This window comes from Tasmannia lanceolata, unplaced genomic scaffold, assembly GCF_043159265.1.
Source record: "Tasmannia lanceolata isolate RefF3 unplaced genomic scaffold, GAP_Taslan_0.1 ptg000020l, whole genome shotgun sequence".
NCBI lineage: Eukaryota > Viridiplantae > Streptophyta > Magnoliopsida > Canellales > Winteraceae > Tasmannia > Tasmannia lanceolata.
This window is the reverse complement of record NW_027518697.1, coordinates 12,886,729-12,912,331: the sequence shown is the minus strand read 5'-3', so window position 1 is coordinate 12,912,331 and position 25,603 is coordinate 12,886,729. Positions and strand designations below refer to the sequence as shown.

Below are 25,603 nucleotides of genomic sequence, written 5' to 3'. Positions count from 1 at the left end.
GAAAATTTTGAACAGGGATTGGTTTGATTTGCTTCGAGTGGGAATCTAAATTCTTACTTGTAACTAGCTGAATAGGGGGCCCTGAAGTCTCTGAAGTCTAATAGATGATTTGAGATTTCGTTTACAACTGCTAATTCCGGATTGTTTGTATTGAGCTGGAGTCAAATTCCAATTTTTAGCATCCAAAGCCCCATTTTCTTATATTCTCATTATTATTACAAAAAAACCTCCAAGTTTCTCTGTCCTTATGTGCCAATTTAGACCAAAAAATAAATAAAAATCTTCATGTACAAGCAAAATTGAAACAGATCAATATAAGCAGTATCATAATTAAGCTAAGCAGTACAATACAAGCATCAAATACCCCATTACTTAAGAAACTGTAGTTTTTTTTTTACACATGAACAAAGTAACAAAATTTCTCAAATAATTGAAAGATTCTTTAAGAAAAACTTGCTTTTATGCCCCATTTTTCAACTTTATAAAATCCAAAGAATTTAAAGAATCTTGATTTTCTGAATTAAATGTAAATTATTTGAAGTAATTAAACCCAAAATTTCTGAATTAAATGCAATTGTGACGAATAATTCTTCAATTTCTCATTAGGAATTCTAAATTATTGGAAAAAAATTGGAGTGAAAACTAAAATGAAATCATAATCTAGCAAACACGTGCGCTTAACCAATTATATTCACCCCCTTTTTTTACTTGGGACAGCGCCCTCTAGTGTATATATGACTACATTTTTACACTAGAGGGGGCTATCCCAAGTAAAAAAAAAAAAAAGGGCAAATATATCATTACCCTTATTTTATTTTATTTAAAAAAAAAAAAAAAAAAAATTGGTAGAGATTTATTACTCAAAGGAAACCAAGGCCTGTGACTGAGATGGTCGGGCTATCAAGGTACAAAGCAAGGGAAAGAACAATAAAAGCAAGAAAAACAAGTTAAGGAGGGGATGACTGCTACCATCCAACCATAGAATCACGTTGAGGAAGTCTCCTTTTTTTCTTTCATATGCAGATATTTTTCCTTAACGCTTCCTAAACATTTTTAGTACACATTCTTTATACAACAGCTTTAAAGCCAACACTTTAAAGCTAAAACCAAGACTTCTGTGCATAGTCTTTCTACAATTGCTTCAAACAAATTGCATGTAAAGTTCTTACAATTTATGTCCTCTACCAATCCATATGTCTGGCAAAGTTCTATATTTTACATCAAACTTCTTACCCAAAAAAAAAATTACCTGAAAGTTCCATAATATTAAACAATAGCAATATGAACATTACAAAAGACCAAGAGAAATCCCTGCGTCTTGTCTCCATGGAGCAATGTGCCCATCTCTCTTCAATTGAAGTAAATCTAAGTCTTGGACAAAAACAGTTTTACTCATAGGCTTTTCATATAAATCTAAGTCTTGAACATAAACAGTTTTACTTACATGGTTTTCATATTCATATCTTATTGCTTCAGTTATATCCATCGCCTTGTGTGTAGATTTGAAAGTCAAAGTTTATCAGGTAGTAGGACATTGAGAATTTGGGAATGTGTAATTGTTACTAACAGATGGATTCACATTTGATGGAGAATACCTCATGGTGGAGAATTGAGCCCAATGCTGTCAAGCCAGTTAACTATCTGTTGGATAAATGGCCTTACTTTGGGACACTCATTTAAGCAAATACAAGCAATTTCAAGCACCTGCAACAATTGCTTGTCATTCTCCTTGTCATAAATAAATGGATCAAAAACCTCTGTTTCCCTCTTCTCCTTTTTCATCTGAAGCACCCATTGTATCAAATCTCTACAACCTCTAGGTTTGCACATGTCCATGGGCCTCTTACCTGTTAGAAGTTCCAAAAGAACAACACCAAAACTATACACATCGCCCTTAAAAGTGGCAACTGGAGCTTGACCATATTCAGGAGGGATGTAGCCTAATGTCCCAACAAGATCTGTTGTAACATGGGTCTCATAAGGTAGTATAAGCCTTGCAAGCCCGAAATCCGCCAAGTGGGCTTCGAAGTTTTCATCTAGGAGGATATTACTTGACTTAATATCTCGGTGAAGAATGTGGGGTTGACACGATTCGTGCAAATAAGCCAACCCCCTTGCTGTTCCTTGTGCTATCCGAAGTCTAGTGTCCCAATGTAATGCAGAACCCCCGTCGAGTTTCTCGTGCAGCCAGTAATCCAAGCTCCCATTCTCCATATATGAGTAAATTAACAATCTATCATTCCCATATCTGCAATATCCTTGAAGAAGAACAAGATTTCTGTGCTGAGCTCTAGAGAGTGTTTCGACTTCAGCTTGGAATTCTCTCTCCATCTGACCACAGTCTCCAGATAGACGTTTGATCGCGACCTTTCTTCCATCAGGAAGAATTGCTTTGTAGACCAGACCGAAGCCCCCACAGCCAATGATATTAGCCTGATCAAAGTTGTCTGTAGATTTTAAGAGATCGTCTATGGTGATCCCTTTGCTCTCCTTGTTTTGAAACAAAAATACCAGGCTAGACCCCAATAGTTCCAAATGTTTTTCGGCATCCACCACCTCTTTTTTGTTATCATCCCGTCTCCAAAAACGAGTTCTTGACACAAAAAAGAATGCAATAGAAATGAGAAAAACAGTTCCCAATCCAATCCCAACAGTCATTCCTATAATGATACGCTTGTTTCTCTGCGGTGTTTTCTTTGACAGGGAAGGAATTTGCAGCTTACAAGGTGGTAAATGGCTACCACAGAGACCCTTGTTCCCCTCAAAGCTTGAATTTGGAAAGGTTGAGAACTGTCCTCCTAAAGGGATCCACCCAGACAAATGATTGTTTGCTATGCTGAAACTTGATAGAAAGGTGAGCTTGGTCAGAGAAGCAGGTATGGATCCCGAGAGATCATTGGAAGACAAATCCAGAAATTCCAAGCTTGTCATGCCGGATAACTCATCAGGAATGGGACCTGAGAGATTGTTCCTGCACAGATCCAACACATGAACATTCTTCAGTTGCCCAAATTCTTTCCAGATCGGTCCGGTAAGGCTATTGCAACTCAGATCTAAAGATGGTGGGAAGCTTGTAATTTGATTATACTGCAACACACTGGCACTTTGATTGCGTCTCATAAATAAAGGAAAGTCGGGAGAGGGCTCCTCCCGTGAGAAGTTGCGGGAAATGATGAGACTATTCAATTTTGTCAAGCTTATGGGGATTTCCCCGCTCAATGAATTGTTAGACAAATCCAAGTAAAAGAGAGAGTTTAGACTGCCAAAATACGAAGGGATGCTACCTTCCAATTTATTCCATGACAAATCTAACAGCTGTAACATGCTACACTCCCCCAACCACAATGGAATTGAGCCAGAAAGACCACAATTTGCAATGATGAGAACCTTTAGGCTTTCAAATCCCGTAGTACCATTGACAGTCAGTTCTCCACCATGGAAATTTGAGGTGAGAACAAGAGTAGTTAGGTTACTGCACTGCCGCAGAATTGACAGAGCTCCTGAAATATTATTGAGGCTACTATTTGAAAGAGACAGGTAAGAGAGGGCCCGAAGATTTTTGAAGCTCTCGGGAATTTGGCCACCCAGACTATTTCTAGCAAGATTTATGCTTGTCAATTCACTGCAAGAGGAAAGATTATCGAGAATAGGACCACGGAACTGATTTGAACCAAGATCAAGGGAACTGAGATTGACCATTGCTGTGCAGTTAAGATTGATCTCACCAACCAGAGAATTGTTCCTCAAACTAAGCACACGGAGTGTTGGCAAATTCAACAAGGAAGGGGGCAACTGACCGCCAAAAAGGTTTGAATGAGCACAAAGATCCTCTAACTTCTGGAGCTTTCCAAAAACATCGGGAACGGACCCATTGAACCCATTACAGGAGAGATCCACATGGGTAAGGTTAGAAAGATCACCAATTCTATCACTAAGCAGACCAGAAAGCTTATTTTTTTGAACATACAATTGCTCCAACGAAAGCATCCCAAACAAATCATCTGTCAAATTCCCCATCAAATTATTTGAGTCGAGGGAGAGTTCAGTTAGGAATCTGCAATTCCCAAAACCGATGGGAAAATTGCCGGAAAACGAATTCATAGAAAGTTGAAGAATGCTAATTTGGCTTGAAATGTTGCATATGCTTGTATTGACAGAACCAGAAAACCAATTGATACTGATAATGAAAGCCTTTAAATTCACAGACCTGATGAGAAGTGGCTGGCTGCCATTGAACAAATTGCATGAAATGTTGAAAATTCGTACAGATGGTAGGTCAGTATCCATTGGAATCGATCCAGAAAAACGGTTATAGCTCAAATCAAGGACCTCTAATTGCTGCAAATGGAACAATTCAGATGGCAGCTGGTCCCTGAAGAAATTGTAAGAGAGATTAAGAGATTTTAGCTGATCCAAACCAGCTAATGATTTTGAAACAACCCCTTTCAATAATTTCTTTTGAAGATCCAATTTGACTACCTTTCCACCCATAGAATTCCCCAGCCCTAATACAGAAGAAGACTCACAAACGACGCCAGGCCAATGACAACAATCAGAAGAAGAATTGCCCCACCCATATATACTTGAATCCAAACCCATCAAGAAACCCATCAATGCACTCGAGTCATTTGAATTGCAGGTTAGGTTTTGAGATTTTAAGACCTGAGCCTGGTAACAAAACCCTAGAAAGATGACCACCAGCCAAACATATCCAACACCCATCTCCAAAAGCTTAGAATTTAGAAAGAAAAATGAGAAACCAGATGGGTTATTCAGATTAGGAACTAGAAACAGTAAAACCCATATGAATTCTCAAGAGAATTCAAGACCTGAGACTGGTAACAGAACCCTAGAAAGATGACCACCACATAAACCTATCCCACACGCATCTCCAAAAAACATAGAATTTAGAAAGAAAAATGAGAACCTAGATGGGTTTTTCAGATCAGGAACTAGAAACAGTAAAAGCCATATGAATTCTCAAGAGAATTCAAGACTAGAGAGATGAATACTACACAAACATATCCAACACCCATATATAAAAAAAACTTAGAATTTAGAAAGAAAAATGAAAACCCAGATGAATTTTTCAGATTAGAAACTAGAAAAAGTAAAACCCATATGAATTCTCAAGATTGTTGGCATTCTCCAACTCTTTCCATGCCCCAGAGCCAGAGGATAAAAAGAATGAAAGCAACACCAAATACATAGGAAGAGTAAGAAGAAACAAAGGATTGTTTTTCTCCTTTTTATATAGAGAATTCGAGAAGCAAAATCAAAAGAAGAAAAATAGAACAGATGGGAACTCAAACCTGTCAGATATTGAGAGAGAGAGAGAGAGAGAGATTGGTTTTGACTGCAGAAGGATCCATTTGATAGGTCAGCCGGTAAAGGGCACGGCAACCGGACAGGAGAAACGGCATATAAGTTTTACCGGATACCGCCGGTGGATTTCGTACGGTCGTCGATGTGGTAAAGAGTGGTTGAGAAGTCAAAGATCGGTTGAAGACAAATGTATAGATTTTATTGGGAAATGATATTTCCCCCCTCTGATGGATACAATCCCCCCCTTAACGTTTTCGTTAGGTTTTAAAGGCAAAGAAAAACGTTAAAAGGGGAATTTTATCCGTTTAGGGGGCGGGAGGGAATATCAGCGCCCATTTTATTTTCCGGTACTAATAAAATTTTATTATTTAATTATTTACTAAATTTAAGCAAAAATTACTGAAATTTCAGAATATTTAATAAAAAAATCAATTTCTCGAAATTTCGGCTGAAATGTAAAAAAATATTATTTAATTATTTACCAAATTTAAGCAAAAATTACTGAAATTTCGGAATATTTAATAAAAAAATCAATTTCTCGAAATTTCGGCTGAAATGTCCGAAATTTCGGTATTTCGGATTTCACCAAATTTCGGATTTCAGCTGAAATTTAAAACCACAGTAGAGGAGCTGCTGTTGGATCAAATATCAAGGGCGGTATCTTTATCGTACCACCTTTACGTGTTTCTTCATCATAAAATTTCTTTCTTATAAAATGAAAATATGTTTAGCCGTTTTGTAAGTGTTTTCAGTCTTCGTAACGTGTAAAAGTGGAAGATATACTCCCTACATTTATGGGTGTATGACGCGGAAGGGTGTGGCTCTCTGGCGTAAAGTCATGGGTTTGTTCCCCAGTGACGAGCGTTCGAATGCCCCTTGCTTACCCGATGCGCGTGGTTTCCGGGTGATTGCGCGCATCCGTAGGGAAATAGTCCTAATCCTACCCCCGAAGGGGGTGGGGACAGGACACCCTCCGTTACCAAAAAAAAAAAAAAACATTTATGGGTGTCAATATCAATTCTCAATAGTAAAACATGTTTAGCCTTTTGTCATCAGCTACAGATCTTAACGAGGAATGGAAGAGATGAAGATAGTGGAGTAGACACGCTTGCATTAAAATATCCATACACACGGTTCTTAAAATCAAGAAGAAACGCGGACAGTGTAAACACATTGAATATTATTGTATGAGTTTTTACCCACCCAAAATCACATTGAATATTATAAATTGTGTCTTCTAGCAAAATTTGATGGGCAACATTCTAACGGTATATGGTCACATAGTTTGGACCCAACCTTGCATTGCTTGGGGTCCAAGGCCCCTTTTGTTTTGGATTTTGAGAACCGATTGTGAGTCCAAAACAGATTGTTGGACTCAAAACTTTACATTTAAGTTTGTGTTTAATAATCAATTTTGGACTCGCAATCAGTTTTCAAAATTCAAAACAGACATGGCCAAACTTAAAGTAAAGTTTTGAGTCCAATAATCAGTTTTGGACTCACAATCGGTTATCAAAATCCAAAACAAACAGGGCCTCTGAGTGCAATAATCAGTTTGGACTCACAATTGATTTTCAAAATCCAAAGCAAAGGAGACTAAATGACATCGTTCTGATTGGAAGAGTTAAACCATTCGATCAACGACCAATGTTACTTTAAATATAAATTTGTGGGCTGTTAATCGAACAGTTATGGTCTAATGGAATCATAGATAAATGGTTTGGCCCCAAAACGGTGTTTCAAACGTCAAACGGTGTTTCAAACGGTACCCCAAACACGCACTAAATCAATCAAGGTCAGGCGTGTAAGATCGTGCTTTAACTTGAGTTTTTATAGGTCGTCTGGATGCACGTCTATGTTTTTTTTTTCTGACAAAAGCACAGTGGGGGGCCACTCCGTAAGATGATCCATACCATTCATTTGTAGGCAGGTGTCGATTTCGTGGTGGGCCCTTCTGGAGCCACGTGTCAACAGCTCATTAGTTCCTGTTTTTCGTACCCCATCAGGATGATCCAAACCCTATGATCTCTAGAGATTTCTATAATGTGTGCATGTTTAGTTAAACACCGTATAAAAACTCACGTCAACATAACATAATAAGGTTGTATTTGGATCTTGGGGAAAATTTCATGAAAATATTCCATGAATTTTTTCAAAGAAATTTTTTTATTATGGAATAAATTTTCAATGGAAAATGAGTTTAACAAATGCTGGAAAATTCATTTTCCATGGAAAATTATTAATTGACATTCGAACAGAAAGAATACATGTTATAATTCAAACCTTCCAGATTTTCCGATCGAATTCTTGACTCTTGACTGAAAATATGAATAGAATAGGATTAGCTTTAAAATTTAGAAAGAGGCCGAATTTTGGTTCAAACTTAATTATAATATTTTAGATAAGAATAAGTCTAACTGATTTCTTATGCATATAAATATACAAAAATTTTGGCCATCCACATGTAGTGCGTAAATCTAAATTAGTAATGTATGTTGGGAAATGATATTCACACTCTTATTTTGATAATGGCACTTGTATTTTGGTAATGGCACTTCTCACTTTATTAACCACTTTCTTTATCTGCTGTTGTTAGCTTTGTGGAAATTGTTACGGTCGGTGACCTTTGAAAGCTAGCTAGATATGAGTTTTAAAATAATTATTTTTCGTCTGTTGATTTTTATTGTACAGAAATGGATATCATGACCCAATATTAATAAAAGGGAAGTGATATAGTCGCCCCATTTTCTTCCCAGAATCACACCCCTCTCTTCTAATGTATTTATGACCAAGGTTTTAATTTTCGGCTTCCAAAACCGTGAAATTTCGCATATTTCGCAGAAATTTTTAATAAAATATTAATTTTTTATTCCTTTACAGAATTTCAGCTGAAATTTCGGCCCAAAAAAACAATATTTCAAGCGCCTTTACTGAATTTCGGCTGAAATTTCAGGATTTCGGTTTCGGTGAGGACCGAAATTACCCCCGAAACCAAAATTTAAAACCTTTTTTACGACTACTTTTTTTACACTATAAGGGAGTGGCCAGAAAAAGAAAAGGTGGGGTGAATAAATCATTTCCCTAATAATTCTAAAATAATTGGCGAGAAAAACTTTTTAGCTCAAAATTCAACAAGAAATCAAATCATCCAATAAAAAGAAAATCAAAAATGCTTTTCTCTAATAGTTAATAATTTTTATGAGATATTTCCTCGTTGCAAACATGCCAACAAAATTATCCCCGTGATATCTTTTATGCAATATTTTGCATGTGGTGGTGAAAAATCATCTTAAGAAAATATAAATTATGCCCCTGATAAGGCCTAAAGGGTCTTGAAATGAAATAAATAAAATAATCAAAGAAAATTACATAATCTTTAATGGTTTGACATTTTGCTAATATTACATGATTGGATGGAGTTTCGGGGGCATTCTTAGAGACGAGAATGAATTAACCAAGTGGGCATTTTCAAGGCCGATCAGAATTAAGGATTCAAATGAAGCGGAAGTGAGGGCGATCCTTCAGGACATTAGATAGATGTCGGGAAGGGATATGGACATCCTTATAGTGGAGGGAGACTCCGTCAATGTCGAATGACTTGATGGTAGATCTCCTCATCAATGGAGATTCATTGATGAGATTTTGGGCAGTGTGGGGGCCAGTCTGGTTCACGATGGAGCTTCGGCTTTAGAGATTTTTTATTTCTTTACCCCTCAGAGCTTTGCTCTTTGTGTAGTGGTTGTTTATTTTCTTGTTTTCTCGCCTCTGTCATGATTATGCATCTTAGTAAAATTTCACCATTTTCAAAAAAATTAGGAAATGATATATTCACCCCTTTTCTACCCCGTACTACCTGCTTGTATGGTAAAAAGAGAGGTCATAAATACACTAAAGCGGAGTGGCCGTGCAAAGAAAAGAGGACGAATATATCACTTCCCATGAATTAATTTTTGGATGCTAACTTGAATAGTGGCATACAAATTGAATGTTACTAACCAGAGTCAATATTTTATTTTGTCTAATAGCTCCGCAGTCTTCTTTTTAAATAGGGAAATGATATATTTGCCCCTTTTTCTACTTGGCACAACCCTCTCTAGTAAAAAATACACTAGAGTCTTCTGTCCCACACGAGAAAGGGGCAAATATATCACTTCCCTTCAAATATTGCCGACCTACTACTTAGTATAGGGCAAGACCCTTAAGTAATAAGAAAAGGGTCCTAAAATCAATTTCACATTAAGAATCACTTTGTGGGTCAGATCATCATATAACTACCACTTAAGTAAGGGAAGTGATATTGACGCCCCTTTTCATCACCAGGGACACCCAGCGTCAGTGTATCAATGGCAAAAAGGGGGCTCATGTACTTTATATCAGAAAAATCCAGAGGCTTTGATTGCAAAGTACACTGGCAAATGGGTGTCCCTGGTGATAAAAGGGGCGTAAATATCATTTCCCTTAAGTAACTATGTTAATAATGGTAATTAATTTCGTGTCCGATATTTAATCAGTTTTGGACTCACAATCAGTTCTAAAAACCCAAAACAAACCGGGCCTTAGTCTTTGCTTCTAGAGGGACACCACATGAATCTCGTAAAGCTTTTGCGGCTGGTGCGAAAGCAAAACTCATGTTTACAACACTATCTTATATGTTTAAGATATAGTTATTCCACAGTGATTTACAAACTTTAACTTATATTAAACAAATGTCAACAAAAAACATCAGAGAAAGTCTGTCTTCTTCTATAAAGAGTAAATAGAAACACTTCTTTGAATTTATTTCCTTAATGTCACTATTTTATTTTATTCGGTTGAAAATAAGAAAATCATAAATTTTGTACCTCATCAATAAAATAAGTCGTTTTTACATCCAAAAACTGGTAGCATTACTAGTTCATTTCTTAGGGATAGTGTTGGATTTTGAAGTTCAAATTTTAGAGGAAAGATTCGTAATAAAGAATAGGGATTTGTTAGGGACCATCGCAGAAAGGCATTTCGCGGCTGGCTGTTGGATTTGAGAGCAGCGACACAGGCTCAGTTTTTAGCAGATTTTGTCTTATGCATTTAATTCATCTGAGGGGGCTGCTCTGGCTAGCCTATCCCTCTTATGTCTCATTATTTTTTTGAATAACAAAGAATAGTATTAACAAGCAGAAAACACGGGTAGAACCCGGGCCAACAAAGAAGAAAAGAAAGAAAGAATAAAGTAATAAAAGCAATAGATCCCTCAAGTGTTAAGAATGTCGAAACTCTCTAGAGACTCCTTCAGTACTCCTTCTCTGGCTAAACTATCGGGTTGGGCTGATAGGTCGAAAATCTATGGAGACAAAAAGAAAGATTGATGACCGAGGGAGCATTGGTATTATGGGGTTATCCTGTTTTAAGATGGACCAATATAAAAACACAAGCGCGAGCCAAGCCGGGTTGCGCCGTATCATGTTGTGTTGCACGCACGAGTTCTCATATTTTAATTGGCTGCCTTAGTTTTAAATTTTTATTTTTTTACATTCGCATTTATGTGACCATTATGTCAAATAACTTTGTTAATTATCGGTTTTTAAACGTTGGGTTTTCTATTTCATAGAACAGCCGCTTTGAGTTACTGTCTGAGAAAATACATGTCGTCACTTCAAGGAGGCGGGTCACTTCAAGGAGGCTTGCTCTTCTTTATAAAAAGGGAAGAACTCCAATCCCTTGAGACATTCTATTCTTTTGATTTTTTGCTCGCCTTTTGTTCTCTGTATTTCTTGTAATTGCACTCTTTGTAATGGCATCCTTTGTTCCCTTCGTTGTTCGTTCTGTCTTAGCACAGTTCCAAAGTGGTTCGAAGAGGACCATGTAACCAAGCGCACATCTACTCTTACAGGCTATTTATCTTAGAAAAAATTCACGCATCCCGTTATACAATAGAGGATGAATGTGATTTTAAGGAGAGTGGCCAAGTGGCATGGCTCAGCCTACACAATCATCTTTTTCAATAGTCTAAGAGCACAAGTTTAATACAAGAAATAGGTCATCTTCATGTTGGGGAAGTTGCCTTGTTTCCTATTTTGAGTGGGAAAGAAAAACGAGAAGCTTTTTTTCTAGGTTTTCTAAATACCTAGAGGATATCGAAGTCCTCTTCTTCACACACAAGAGAGTGTGGCTTCAAGAGAGGCTTGGACGTGAGGTGAAAGAGAGAGGGAGAAAAAGAGAGAGAGAAGAAAAGGGTTTCTTCTTGGGTTTTCTCTTGTGGTTTTCTTCTCAGGGTTTTCTCTTGGGTTACTCTCAATGTACGGTCTTGGGTGAGCAAAGCAAGGAAAGAGTTGAGGGTTTGGGTTTAATCGATTGTAATCCTTGTATATATATTTTCTGCTTCTTCTTCTTCTTCTTAATTAATTTTATTCTTATATGTGCTTATGCTGTCTAATCAAATAAACCCAATGTAAAATGACATAGATAACACTGTAGAGACTTTATGATGAGTTTCTCTTGATATTTCTCACAGCATTGTTGTCAAACAATTTTTTTATGGGACATGAATTGCATGTAAATGGGGAAGTTGGATTTGGTTAGAATAGTAAACCCTTGTCATCATCAATATAGTAGAACCCAAACCTAAAGTGCGTAATATAAGCGTTTGAAGTGGAGGAATTGAATATTATCGTTGACTTATATTAGCATTGAAAAGCACTTGGCTATTCAAGGTGGGAAGATAAACCACACACTGTAAGCAACTTTAGATGGTCTCTAGCATTAGATACTGAAGGAATGATTCAAATTCATTTGAAAAATACTATAATCCCTATAGTGTTTATCTTAGATATGATTAATAAATCCGCCCAGTCCCATCGAATGGCATTTTCCCACCATAATGAAGCTTAGTGGCTATGTTTTGGATAGTGATTGTGGGAATTGCATTTTGTTTTCTTTTCTTTCTTCCTTCTCTATTGGACAGAAAATATTGGGGATAGAAGTGGCTGAGATGGATGCCAACATAACTAAAATATGGTGAAAAAAGACAGTGATTTCCATCCACTGAAAGTAGGGAAACAGGAAAGGATATGAGTAATTTTCCAATTCAGTGGAGGCTAATTTAGATCATGGAGTGACTTTTTGGGTATCTTTTGGGACAAAGGAAATGATGGGTTTGGTCTGATAATGCTTGCTCAACTCAAATGACTAAAGGTTAGATGGAGAAATGCTTAGCAAATCACACAGAAGTTGCTATGGAATAATCGTTTCACTTTGGTATTCCATCCATCATCCATACAAAATTAAACTCCTAATTGTTTTACATTACCAAAAAAACAAGCTTTTTGCATTAGATATTTCTCTCATTGTCAACCTATGTTATATTAATATCATTAGGAAGGAAATGCCTTAGAATCCCCCCCCCCCTTATTTTTTACTTTTTTTTAGTGGGTATGTTGGTTGGGATGACCGATACTTATAGTGGCGATTTGCCTTAATATCTCTTAGAAAATTCAAAATGAGCATCTCTTAGATGCTTAATTTTGTGTCTGAAACTCTGCGCTTCTTCACTGATGACTAAAGAGAAATACAATTAGAGAATTTTCTCGTACTCCAGATCGTCTAAGAAACACTTAATCAGTCGGTTATATTGTTTTAGTGTGTGAAGAAATTTTTATTTTTTTCTTCTTTAATTCTATTAGACCCTGTTTGTTTTGCTAGAATTTTGTGAAATTTTTTTTTTTTTTCTTTTTTTTTTTGTAAGCCGGGATCGAACCCCCGACCCTTTGGTTGATGAACAAATCCTTTTAATGAGTAAAGGCTCAACCTCATTTTGTGAAAATGTTCGGAAAATAAAAACTTTTTAGGAATTTCCTACTTTTCTGTTGTTTGATTGCAGATGAAAAAAGTTACTCTAACCACTTCAATTGAAGTTTTATTCAGAGGGACCTTCAATGGATAATAATATCCCTCTAAATAAGCCATAATCATATCATTTGTTCCTAAATCGTGGAAACAAAGAAATTTCCACAAAAAATGTTCTTCTTGCAATCCAAACATGACCTTAGTGGTGGTGGTGGTGATCATGATAATCCACTTATAAGACGAGTGGGAAGTACATTATTCTACTCTAAAAAATACATCACTTGGTATGGATTACTATGGGTTGAGTCTTTCTCATTACAATGTTGTGGGCTAGACTTTGGTGTGGATCAACCAAATTAGCAAACAATGTTGAATAGTACACATTAGCTGCAACTAATTGTAGTTTTTCAAGACCATTAGAATGTGAGAAATGTCTGTAATCAACCTCGAAAAAATTCTAAGTTAGAAGAAAGGGAGCATTTTGATGGGCTTTCTCTTTTGATAGGCTAAGTCTAACTTCTCTAAGGAATATCTGTCAGTCTTTTATGAAAATGTCAATAGTTTATGAAAATGTCAACGGTGGCTCTCCTAAGTTTTCAGAAATAGAAAGCAGTCAATTATTTTGGTAGCTCGCCAATTGGGACCAGTCAAATACCTTGGACGTGCATATGGCAAAAAATTATAGGGGCTCTAGGTGTTACCTTACAAAGATTCACATCCAATGAGAAATAGTCAATTGATCTAACGGTTAGGAATGAACTTATGCTGAATGTCAAGTTTGTAATTTATGGTGGGGTCCAACTCCTGATCAGTTCAATCACTAATTACACACTGTGTGTAGGATGAAGATGTAGAAAAGAATGATCAAGCTTTGATACCACTTGTTGAACACAGAGATCAAAATTAACAAGAAGCAAACCTCAAAAACCAAGAAGAAAATACAATGCATACATGCCAGGAGGGAGAATCTCATTCTCTTGAATTAATTAATAACTCAATGAATTACACCCAACTGCTCAGCCAAAAAAACCCAACAAGACTCCAATTCTAACTATAACTCAAACTCTATTATTAACAAAGAAAACCTATTCTGACTATACCCCAAAACTAACCATACGTCACTTCCTCTTTCTTAGAGAACTCTATCACAATTATTTTTTAAATCCTAAAACTACCCCGTGCAAAATACGGTCTTTGCTTTCTCCTTCAGACCCAAAAACCAACTATAAAACAAAACAAGACAAAACCTATTAAAATAAAACTGCAAGTCCTATCATATGTCTAACACCTTCTCCAACGAGGCCTCAAACCTCCCAAACCGGGCATACGGTTTTTTATCTAACAAAACACAAACTAACAAAACACAAAACTTACAAAAACTAAACTCCAAGATTGACTAGGATTCGATCGACTACCCATGTCGGCCCCGGCCCCTCCAGCGTATGTGTAGAGTCGGTGATGACTCTCAACAGAAGATTGTGGTGGGCCACTATTCGGAGATTGGTCATTCGTTCAAATTCCCAAATGAGCACAGCCTGGCCCAACCCATCTACAATTGTGTCTTTTTGTGTTGTTTTCTTGGTTTGACAGTGTATAGTGCATCTAAAATATGGGATTTTATATGACGTGTATAAATCTGTATTTTTCAAAAAGTAAGGTGTGACCCACTTCATAGGTATGATCCAAATCGTCCTTTTGTTGGGCCTCGATGTAAATAGGTTGTGCCCCAAAAATCATTTCCATAAACCCTGAGAAAATGACGTGGCAAACAAGAATATCAAAGAGTATAAACGAACAAAAATAGAAAAAAAAATCAAAAAGTACAAAAAATTTAAAGACATCCACATCCCTGTAACATTTTAAAGACATTTGTATCCATTTCCCCATCTTTTTCTTCCTCATGATTATGTAACTTTTTTTCCTTTTTTCTGTCGAGCACGAAGATGTAAAAGGGGGCGGGGACCTAGCGGCAAGTGAGCGAGGGTTGTGGCATGGTGGTTAGTACAGGAGTGGAGTGATAGGTACCCAAAAGTAGATAAGAAGAAGGTGAAATATTCCATTTCAAAAAACAAACAAAAAAGGTGAAGTATTGGTTCGTTTGGGAAACCAGTCCCTCGTACAATAGCATGAAATTAAGTTAAAATCTCCTTCTTTATTTCATAAATGTTTAAGGATATAGGGATACAAAGACCACAATAGCCAGGACTCTGCCAACACAGCATAAAAGATAAATATGATAACAATAAATAAGCAACAGACCTAATATTAAGGACTCCTAATCAAAACTACCTACTTGGACGTTATTCGTAATTCCTAAACGTAGCTATCAAATCACTAAAAATCGAGGACTTAACACTCCTTCCCCCTTGAAAATAGCCTTGTCCTCAAGGCTATTGATTTTCTTCGTCTTCTTCGCTGTCAAGAACTTGAATTAACTGAAATTGAGGAAACTTGCATTTGTGACCAGGAACAAATCGCTCGTCACAGTTGTAGCACAACCCCTTAAAACGTCTCTCCTTCATCTCGCCCATCGTAAACCTTCGATGACCCTTCGGATCTGATGTTGGGTACTCATGCTCAATCATTGTACCCTTTTGAAATACCAGGCTATGCTGGATTTTCTCTTCCATCATCCGCACCAATCCAATAGCATCATTCAATGTCTTCGGACGGAAGACTTGAACTTCTCCTGCCAACTCATCCTTGAGACCTCCCACAAAAGCCCCGACCAAGGCCTTCTCAGTCCATCCTTCAACCATGTTAGACAACCTTTCAAATTGTTTTTGATATTCCCATACCAAAGCTGTTTGCTGAAGTTTACTGAGTGCCAAATCAAAGTCTTTGAAGTCTGTAGGGCCAAATCTAACACACAAGGCTAACTTCAAGTCCTTCCACTCCATATTTTTGTGAACTTTCTCGTACCATTGAAACCATTGTAGTGCTTCACTCTCCAGATGGAACGATGAAAGAGGTACCTTCATATCTTCTGCAGTCTAATGGAAGCGAAAAAATTGTTCTGCGCAATATACCCATCCCGTCGGTTCTTCTGATCCATCGTATTCAAGGAAATCCAACCGAGTGTACCTCGCTTGGAGAGATCCTCCATTTGTTCCAGACCCTGATGCGTCATTTCCTCCTAATTCCACGTTGGAATAAGTAACCTTGCCATGGGAAGCCTCATCCTCGACGGATTTCTGCTTTTGACTTTCCATAAATTTGTGAAACATCTCTGCCAGATTGTTAACGGTCAATGAAATTTTTTTCTAGGGTGGATTTTGTACACCTTTGTGTATCATGGAGGAGGTCAAATGTGCCTATATATTAGGAATGTTTCAAAATATTCCCGATATATCAACCAATATGAGGAATGATAGATGCAAGAAGGGCTCTTAAATCGATCCCCATCATTTTTAAAGTCAAATGAGAAACTGAATTCGGTTGCACTTAATGAAGTGGATCTATTCAAGTGCCTTCTGCATGAAGAGAGCCCTTGCATCTAACATTCCTCCAACCAGGGGTGGTGCCAGAAATTTACACTTGGGGGGGGGGGGGGGCGGGGGGGCAGACTAATTTACACTTGCCAGCATTGGGCATTGGTGTGTTGGGGGCGGGGGGCATGGCCACTAAACTATGTAAGCATGCATGGCTGTGCATGCACCTTCAAAGGGATTTTTCGAGTCAATTGGGAGAGGGGGTGCTCCCCTCATGCTATATGTGCCTCCGCCCATGCCTTCAACCAAGATATATATGGGTATCAGAGGGGGGCCGATATAGCTGATATATCAATTTTTTCCTTCAAACTTTAGTATATTTTAGCAAGCGAAGGTTTTCGAGAAGAGAAAGTGCAAAATTCGATCCAATTAGTAGTTGTTGATTACTTAATTTCTTTGAATTTTGAGAACCAATTATGAGTCAAAAATTGATTATTGGACTCAAATTGTTTTTTTCCATGGAATAAATGTTTACTATGTGTTGAGAGATGGGAAAGGGAGAGAATTGAGAGGGCATGAGTGAAGTGTGGCAAAAAAAAAAAAAGGAAAACAGAAACTTCATTTTGAGTAGAGTTTTTCTTTCACCCGTTTTCAGCTACGTCTCACCATCTCCTAATAGAGAAAGATGGATTTCACAACACCGGAAATTCCTCTTCTCAAATAGTGAAACCAAAGTTTACACTAGCCCACGATCAATAACCCAAAGTAGAAGAAGAACAATGCCCAAGGGAGACGTGCATCTATATATGAAAGAAGAACACAACATACATGACAAGAAAAAAAAAAGAGAAGAACGCTTCAATACATAGAGAAAATATGAGAAAGCTTCAAACACTAGCTTGCACACAAGAGCTTCAATGGAGGTCTAGGTAGATAGTGGAGACTCTCTACCAAAAGGAGTTAATTAGAATAGGCTTAGTCAATGGAAAGTAGAGAGGTAATAGCTTTGGTAGGAGATAGTGGGTATGGGAAAGTGGGGACTTTAGTGCTAGTAAAGTGGTAGTGGGTTTAGAGTTTCAAGTAGGGTTCGAAATAGGTGGGTAGTGGGAAAAGTTGTAGCAAACATGTGTGGCTCACACATGTGCAAGCTAGGGAAAATGACCACCATGCCCATGGAGACAAAATACAATTTTTGTCCTCACAACATCTCTCAAAATAAAAATAAAATAAAGCAACCCAAAAAATGCACTTTAAAAATTAACACTCCCCCTTAAAGTGATTTTTTGGAAACTACTCCAAGCTTACCCCAAAGTAGCTCAAATGGTCATTTGGAAAGTGACTTAGTAAAGATGTCGGCAATGTTCTCTTTGCTCCTCACTTCCGCTATACCAATTGTACCATCTAACACTTTTTCACGAATGAAATGATGTTCGATTTCGATATGTTTTGTTCTTGCATGACAAACCAGATTTGTGGCAAGTTTGAGTGCACTTTGGTTGTCACCAAGAGTAGTCGTCGCCTTGTGAATAGGTAAATGAACATATTCAATCAACCGCCGCAACCAAACACATTCTTGAGACGCAAGAGCGGTGGCTTTATATTCCGCTTCCGTTGTTGAAAGAGACACCGAGTTTTGTTTCTTACTACACCAAGAAACACCAGCCGATCCACAGAAAAACACATAAACGGAAGTAGATCTTTGATCATCCAAGTCCCCTCCATAGTCGGCATTGGTAAATCCATTCAACACAAAATCAACCCCTCTCTTGTAAAGCAACCCAAAGTCAATGGTAGAATTCACATACTTCACAATCCTTTTTGCCGCCTCCAAGTGTGGTTTTCGTGGTTCTTGCATATAGCGACTAACAAGCCCAACGGAAAAAGAAATATCCGGTCTTGTGATAGTCAAGTAGATGAGACCACCCACAAGAGCACGATATGGCCGCGGATCCAGAAGAAGCTTGCCTTCTCCCCTCCTTATCTTTATGTTGGGATCAAGAAGAGTAGATAATCTTTTACTTTGACTCATCCCAAATCTTCAAACTAATTTCTCCGCATAGCCTTTTTGAGAAACTAGCGCTCCATCCTTCAAAATTTTCACCTCCAAGCAAGAAAGTGACTTAGCTCTCCTAAGTCGTTCATTTCAAAACGAATAAATAGCTCCTCCATTAACTTTGCAACCTCAACATCATTGTTACCGGTAACTATCATATCGTCTAGACGGATTGGGATCGGTAGCATCCAACATTTCTTTCTTCGCCGGCAGATCCATCCTCTGATGTCGACATAAAAAAGTACAATAACAAGCAACCATTTCTCTTTCTTCACAAATAAACTAAAATCGGAGTTAGAAGCAAAATAACTACAAAATTGTAAATATTCGGCAATCTTACCATACTACGCCCTTGGAGCTTACTTTAACCCATAAAGAGCTTTCTTGAGCTTGAAAACATAATTCGGATGATCACTTGAATTGTAACCCAACGGTTGCTCCATGTAGATGTCTTTGTCAATCTCACCATACAAAAAAGCATTCTTAACATCAAGTTGCAACAATTTCCAACCATGACAAGTGGCCAATGAAATTACAACTCGAACGAAAGTCATCTTGGCAACGGAACTAAAAGTCTCCTCATAATCCTCTCCATACTTTTGAGAGAACCCTCTAGCCACCAACCTTGCTTTGAATCTATTCACACTCTTAAAAATTAGCATTCCTCACTCACGCCCTCTCAGTTCCCTCCCTCTCTCACCCTCTTTGTCCATCCTCAACCACTTGATAAACTAATATTCCATGAAAAAATTCATGGTTGCAAAACATGCCATGGTTCTAGCTTTGACAATCAGGCCCGACAAGTATATACTGAAGGCCTCCTCATAGATTAAATTGGTTTAACCAAATGGGAGTTTTCAGGCCCTATTGATTTCAAGTACTCAAAAGAGGCAGAGTGAGGGCTATTCTTTAGGGCATTAGGTTGCTTTCTAGAGGGAAGTTGGAAAATATTATTATAGAGGGTGATTCACTTAACGTCATTAGATGGTTATATGGAAGGCGACCGCGCCCTTGTCGATTCCCTAACACGATTGACTAGATATTGGACAAAGTGGAGAGTCACTCGGTTAGGTTCCACTATACTCTTAGGTCGGCATTAGGATAGACTTTCTCAAGCGGGAGTCAATCGGCCTTTGCTAGAGATATCGGACTATTTTCTTTCTTGATTTTGATTTTTTCCTCATTTCTCTTATTTCGCAACTCTCTTTGTTCTCTCAACCTCCTTAAACATGTATATACCCTCTTTTTTCTCAAATAAAAATCACCATTTCAGGAAAAAAAAAACAAAGACCTAGCCAAAATGAAAAGCTTTACTAATTCCTATGGATGTGCGCAATCACCCATAAACCACGAGCATCGGGTTTATTACTGGGGGATTCGAAGTCAAGTCACAGGGAGCATACCCATGACTTTAAGCCAAAGAGCCACACCTGTCCGGGTTATCGGATCAGACGGTTAGTATTTATCAACTGATGCAATCCTCCCGTCCATATTAGATTCCAATGGATGAAGAGCCACGATCTCTTGCATCGGGCCACCCCAAATCTACGGCTTAGATTATGAAGGAGAATAAAAAGAAGAAAATGAAAATGGAAAAAAATTTCACACGTGTTTCCAAGCTGCTAAAATCAATATCGTGACGGGCCCAGATTTTTCGGTCAAAACGGAACCAGAAATCCCGTTGCAGTAGAGCAAAAGTTTGGTAATCTCTTGATTGTCTTCTGCCTTTGTATGTTATCAGCTTTTGAGATGTTTTTGGGAACTGTAATGACCTTTGAGAGCTGCTTAAATAATAAAAGACAAGTTGATCTCTAGTGCAATAATTATCAAAACATGGCAGTGCCAATATCATTAGCATTAAGAAACTGTCTTAATTTAGATTCTCTATCAGTAAGGTAATTTGATGAGGGAAATGATATTTTCGGCCCTTAAACGGATAGAATCTCCTCCCCTCCTCCTAAACGGTTTCTGTGAGAATGGTTCACTGCTTTAGGATAAATTCACCCTCTTTAATGTTTTTTCTTTGCCTTCAGAACTTAACGAGTAATGTTGAAGGGGGGATTTTATCCGTCAGAGGGGGGTGGGGAATATCATTCCCTTTTGATGAAGGGAAGTAATATATGTTCCCCATTTTATTACTTGGGACGCCCGGCAGCAGTGCATCAATGACTGCAGAAGGTCTGATGTACTTAAGGTAAGAAGGATTCAATGGGGCTGATTGCCACGTACACTGGCCCTGGGTGTCCCAAGGAATCAAAAAGGGCGGATATGTCTCTTTGCTTTGATAAATAGTGGGTGTTAAATTCAACTTTTTACTTATTTTAACTTTAAATATGTGTAATTAACTAATATTGTAAGCTTAAGATATAAATGAACCACCCGGTTTCCATTGAACCACTTAGTTCAAAACATATATAGCTGTTTCTTGTCGAACTAGCTCGGACCGGCCGGTTTGATCGTCATAGGGTATCCCCACCCCAGTTTTTTAGGGTGGGACTATCACCTACGGATGCGCACAATCACCTGTAAACCACATACGGGCTTTCAACAATGATAGTCACTTGAAAATGTGCCTTTACCCATTGATGGCATTTTGGTCAATCAATCTTTGTGGCATTTTCGTTAAATGCCACGAAACATAGGAAGATATTTGGAATTTTCCATATTTCTCTGTTGTTTTTATACTGTGTTTTGAATTTTTCTAGCCTTCTCCTAAGATCAAGGCTTTTTTTGCGCTTCTCACTCTCTATAGTTTGTTACATATTCTTTCCTTTTTATGGGGATTCTGTTATCAGAATTTGGTGTGTCTTATTTTATACTTTTTCCTTTTTTTAAAGATGATTGAATACATTTCTTTTATCATTTGCAGTAAATTTCTGTTTATTGGGTTCCTGGTGTTTTTTCTGAACTGGGTTTCTGATTTGATAGTCAAGGTATGTAGGTTTTTTTTTTTTTTTTTTCTATTTCATTTTTCTTATTGTTTGGTTATTAGTAATTTTCTCAGTTTATAAATTCTGCCCATGCATGAAATATCATTGGATACTATATCTGTAGGAAAACTGTTATTTCACATCATCAAAAAATAAATAAAAATAAAGAGAAACAAATTAAAATATAATGCTCGATAATAAGCATTGCAAAGCACGGTGGTAATTATATTTTGGATGATTTTGTATGTTTAATTAGAGGGTGTAATTAGTCATTGGCATGCATCTAGAGGTATAAAGTTTAGTAGCCCATGGCAATTTAATTTCCATTGCGGATTAGTCTATGGGGCATGCTTGTTCCTTGGATGACCAAGTCCTCAGGTTTGGAGATCATGACATGGACGGCAATGCCTCATTCATTGGTGGGCTACAACATGCGAAAGTGCAAAAGGGTTTGCAATGGCTAATCGTTAGTTTTGCTCCATTCTGTTTTTAATCTCGGACCTTCACAAAATTTGATTGGGCAACTGATAAACCACATCCATTCTCTTGTAACCCATCCATTAATTCTACATCAGCTAAGTCTCTCCCGTCTGCCTTCTGGGGAGAGATCTCCTTTGATCGGGTTAGATAGCAACTTTATTTAGCTTAATCCGTTTAACCAATTACAGTATCCATCCATGTCTCAATAGGGATAAGATGTGCTAATTCTCTTATGCCCTTTAATGATCACTATGGTCTATGGGTAACTCTAGTCATTGCACTGTTGATCTCATTCTTCAATCTTGACCGTCAATCTTATATCAATGATCATCTACATAAGATCTTACATGATAATCTCACGACCTTGTTTTTTATAATGGCACTAGATTCGTTGATGCTAGGCATGTTGGAAATCCTTGTTATGACTGAAACAACAGTTCTTTACGTGATTTTAGAAAGATTTGAAACACTTTTTCATTAGCAGTGACAATAATGTATTGTAATTTGGTCAGAAAGATGGAAATCCCCAAACTCAAGGAAACTTTGGGCTAATTTTATGGCGGAATTTAATTGGGAGTATTTTAGTAGTTGATGAGTTCTCTCATCATCTTTTTTTCCCCCTTTGATTAGCTATTCTCTGCCTCCCTTTGTTAAGGATTGAAGACAAAAACAAGAGAAAATGTATCTGGTAAATGAAATCCACCCTCCCCTGTTTTAATGATGACACTTCTCTCTTGATTTTACACTTATTTAATTAGCTATTAAAGGCTGTTGCAATCCCCAAACTGCTATCAGTAGCCAATCAAAACAATGTTTAATAACTTAAGGAGTCTCATTAATCAAAACAAGGGAGTGCAGGTATCATTTCTAGTTTCAAATTTGGTTGTATTAGGCCGATCCATCTTTTGTCCAATATTGATACACAATCTATACTCCCATTTGCATTATCCTTGAAGTGTCTTGCATTACATCATTTAGGCCTTACTTGTTTTGGATTTTGATGTAAAACAACCAATTACTCCAAAAGCTTAAGCTTTGGTTGTTCCACATTTGAGAGTCCATTTCGAGTCTAAAACTGATTCTTGGCAAAATGAGGCATTTGGTTAGCTGTGTAGAATCGGTGTTTGACTCTAAGATGATTCTATATGTAGAATCGATTTGCGTCCAGAATTTGAATCTACAACTGTAGATCAAATGCCTAATTTTGCTAGGAAACAATATTTGACAAGAAATTATCCTCAAAATCCAAAACAAACAGGGCCAACATGGATATTGGCTGATCTTTTTGGTGCTAAAACTAGAAGGTTGCAACCATGACTTATTTGCCTAATCTCACTTGATTTTTTAGCTCCTAGTTGCTCCCTTCTTCTGCCCTCCCCTACTAGTGAATTCCTCTTTCTTTCTGCTCTTGTTTATTTCAGACTCTTTAAGCAGGGAAAAGATATTTCCTTCTAAGATAATACTATATTAGTAAATATCTATGCATACAGTTCAAACCCATCCATTTTAACCTCCACAAATTGAAAGGTTAGGATGATCCTGTGGAGATGATTTTTTTGGGCACACCCTATCTATGCCAAGGCCCATCAAATGAATGGTTTGTATCACCCAAACAATGTGTGTGTGTGTGTGTGTGTGTGTGAGTGAGTGTGTGATTGAATTTTATTTGCTCTGGGATATTGGATTAAGTGAATTGATTGTGAAGGGAGATTATATATAAAACATGGGGAAGAGGAAGTCCAGGACAAAGCCGCCTCCGAAAAAGAAAATGGATAAGCTTGATACAGTCTTCAACTGCCCCTTCTGCAACCATGAGAAGAGTGTGGAGTGCACTTTGTAAGTGCTAATTCTTTTCTTTTGTTCTTCATTGTTTTGTAGATTATATCTGTATTAAGTAGTGAATGCCACCTTATATACCAATGACCCGTATTTGATATTTTGGAAGAAAAATTATATTGCCACAAATTGTTATTAAAACATAAAATGTATTTTTCAGTGATAGGGACAACAAAATTGGGATGACCAGTTGCAGAATCTGCCAAGAGAGTTACAGTACCTCCATTAATGGTATTTCCTTTTCCTTCCATCTAATAATCAAACGTAAATCTAATACAATCTCTAGATGCTGCATAATTCTTTATTTGATGTTTTTATCAACAATTTAAATTTCATCTTTTATATATAAAAAAATGGTAATTTGCAGTAGCACAGGAATCCAGAACTAATAAAAAGATTAAAGAAAACTAATTTTCAAAATAATCAGTTTATTTTCTCATTTTCTTCAAATAATAAGAACAATTTTATTTCAGTAACTGACACTCACCATGCTGATTTATGTTCATCCTTGTATGTGTTGCAGGTTTAACTGAAGCTGTTGATGTGTAAGTTAATATGAGCCATGAAATATGTATTAATTTACTACTGAACATCTATGATATCTGCACTCCCTTGTTTTAATAATGACACTCCTTTCTTTATTTAGCTTTTGTAATTAGCTATCAAACGCTGATACAATTCAGCAACCTATCAGAAAAGTGTTTAATGAAGTGATGGTGGCATTATCAAAACAAGAGCGCAGATATCATCACCCTTATTGAATTCTAGATCATTATATCTATCTGCATTTACATTTGTTTTCTGAACAATCTGAACTCCACAGCTATAGCGAATGGCTTGACGAATGCGAAAGGATCAATGACATGGAAGACCACATTTCATAGTCTATTGGTGCACAGAAAGCAATTGTGGTGAAGCTCAGAATGAATTCCAATTTTCAAATTTGTGTATAAAGTCTTAAATTGTGAACAAGGACATGCCACAATCCTTTGGTAGATGAATAAAATGTATTCTTGAATGAAAATCTACTGTCTTTACTGCTTGATGTGTTCAAGTAGCCTCTCTCTCTCTCTCTCTCTCTCTCTGTCTCCATATGGGCTGTCTTTGAAAAATCTGATTGCAAATACATTGTCACACTTTCCAAAACATGTCATGTCTGTGCATGCAGTGATCTTTACCACATAAGGAGACCCTAATAAATAATATTCCCCTTCATTGAACGTTGTGGATTTCACATTCTCAACCCTCCTCGACTTTCTTCCCGTTCAATTATCTTTTCTCTTGTGCTCACTGCTCATCTTCATTAGAACAGAAAAATCATTCATGTCCCTAACCGCCCACATACTCCAATTTTTTTCAGAGAGACCATGACCATGCAATCAACCAACCCTTTGTCTTGTTGAAGAATATAAAAAGGTTAAATGACCAACTTTTGTGACTAAAAGCACTCCCCCAACTTTTAAAGAAATACTTAGTTTGTCTTATTGTATTTGAATAGTTCCATTTTAACTTCATCTCTAAAACTCTTAGGAATGGAATATAAGCGCTGAAGAAGTTTATGAGATCATGAAACTCAGGTCAGACATTCATTGATTAAAAAAGTACAACTCTATTATAGAGCATAAGCATCTATTACTTACCAAACGACCCCAAACAAATAGCATGCCGTCCTATGTATACCCTTTTAATTAAAATAACTTATTTTAGGTGGTGGTTTCCCCCTATCAAAT

General features: G+C 37.2%; 2 protein-coding genes and 1 pseudogene across 3 annotated transcripts; 1 reads left to right on the top strand and 2 right to left on the bottom strand.

Moving 5' to 3' along the window:
- Positions 1 to 989: 989 nt before the first annotated feature.
- Positions 990 to 5,306, bottom strand: LOC143854466 (phytosulfokine receptor 1-like). 2 transcript variants are annotated; one of them, XM_077364460.1, is made up of 2 exons: positions 4,208 to 5,306; positions 990 to 2,971 (listed from the first exon to the last, which is right to left on the bottom strand). In XM_077364460.1, the coding sequence occupies exons 1-2, from the start codon at positions 4,720 to 4,722 to the stop codon at positions 1,597 to 1,599; spliced, it is 1,890 nt and encodes a 629-aa protein (XP_077220575.1). In that variant the 5' UTR covers positions 4,723 to 5,306; the 3' UTR covers positions 990 to 1,596. The 2 variants fall into 2 exon arrangements, with proteins under 2 accessions (XP_077220575.1, XP_077220574.1); XM_077364459.1 differs by having other exon boundaries at positions 990 to 5,306.
- A 12,592-nt stretch (positions 5,307 to 17,898) lies between these two features.
- On the bottom strand, positions 17,899 to 18,603 carry LOC143853766 (secreted RxLR effector protein 161 pseudogene; annotated as a pseudogene).
- A 2,803-nt stretch (positions 18,604 to 21,406) lies between these two features.
- LOC143854976 (transcription elongation factor 1 homolog) lies at positions 21,407 to 24,916 on the top strand. Its single transcript, XM_077365129.1, has 5 exons — positions 21,407 to 21,560; positions 23,743 to 23,873; positions 24,034 to 24,104; positions 24,397 to 24,418; positions 24,697 to 24,916. Exons 2-5 carry the CDS (start codon positions 23,761 to 23,763, stop codon positions 24,755 to 24,757), a joined length of 267 nt encoding a protein of 88 aa, XP_077221244.1. The 5' UTR covers positions 21,407 to 21,560; positions 23,743 to 23,760; the 3' UTR covers positions 24,758 to 24,916.
- Positions 24,917 to 25,603: the final 687 nt, after the last annotated feature.

What these genes read in the sequence shown, in the direction of transcription:
- LOC143854976 (XM_077365129.1), top strand. Translation starts at nt 23,761, where the DNA reads ATGGGGAAGAGGAAGTCCAGGACAAAGCCGCCTCCGAAAAAGAAAATG. An exon ending in AAGAGTGTGGAGTGCACTTT is followed by an intron (nt 23,874 to 24,033) that starts GTAAGTGCTAAT and finishes TGTATTTTTCAG; the next exon opens with TGATAGGGACAACAAAATTG. An exon ending in TTACAGTACCTCCATTAATG is followed by an intron (nt 24,105 to 24,396) that starts GTATTTCCTTTT and finishes TATGTGTTGCAG; the next exon opens with GTTTAACTGAAGCTGTTGAT.
- LOC143854466 (XM_077364459.1), bottom strand. Translation starts at nt 4,722, where the DNA reads ATGGGTGTTGGATATGTTTGGCTGGTGGTCATCTTTCTAGGGTTTTGT.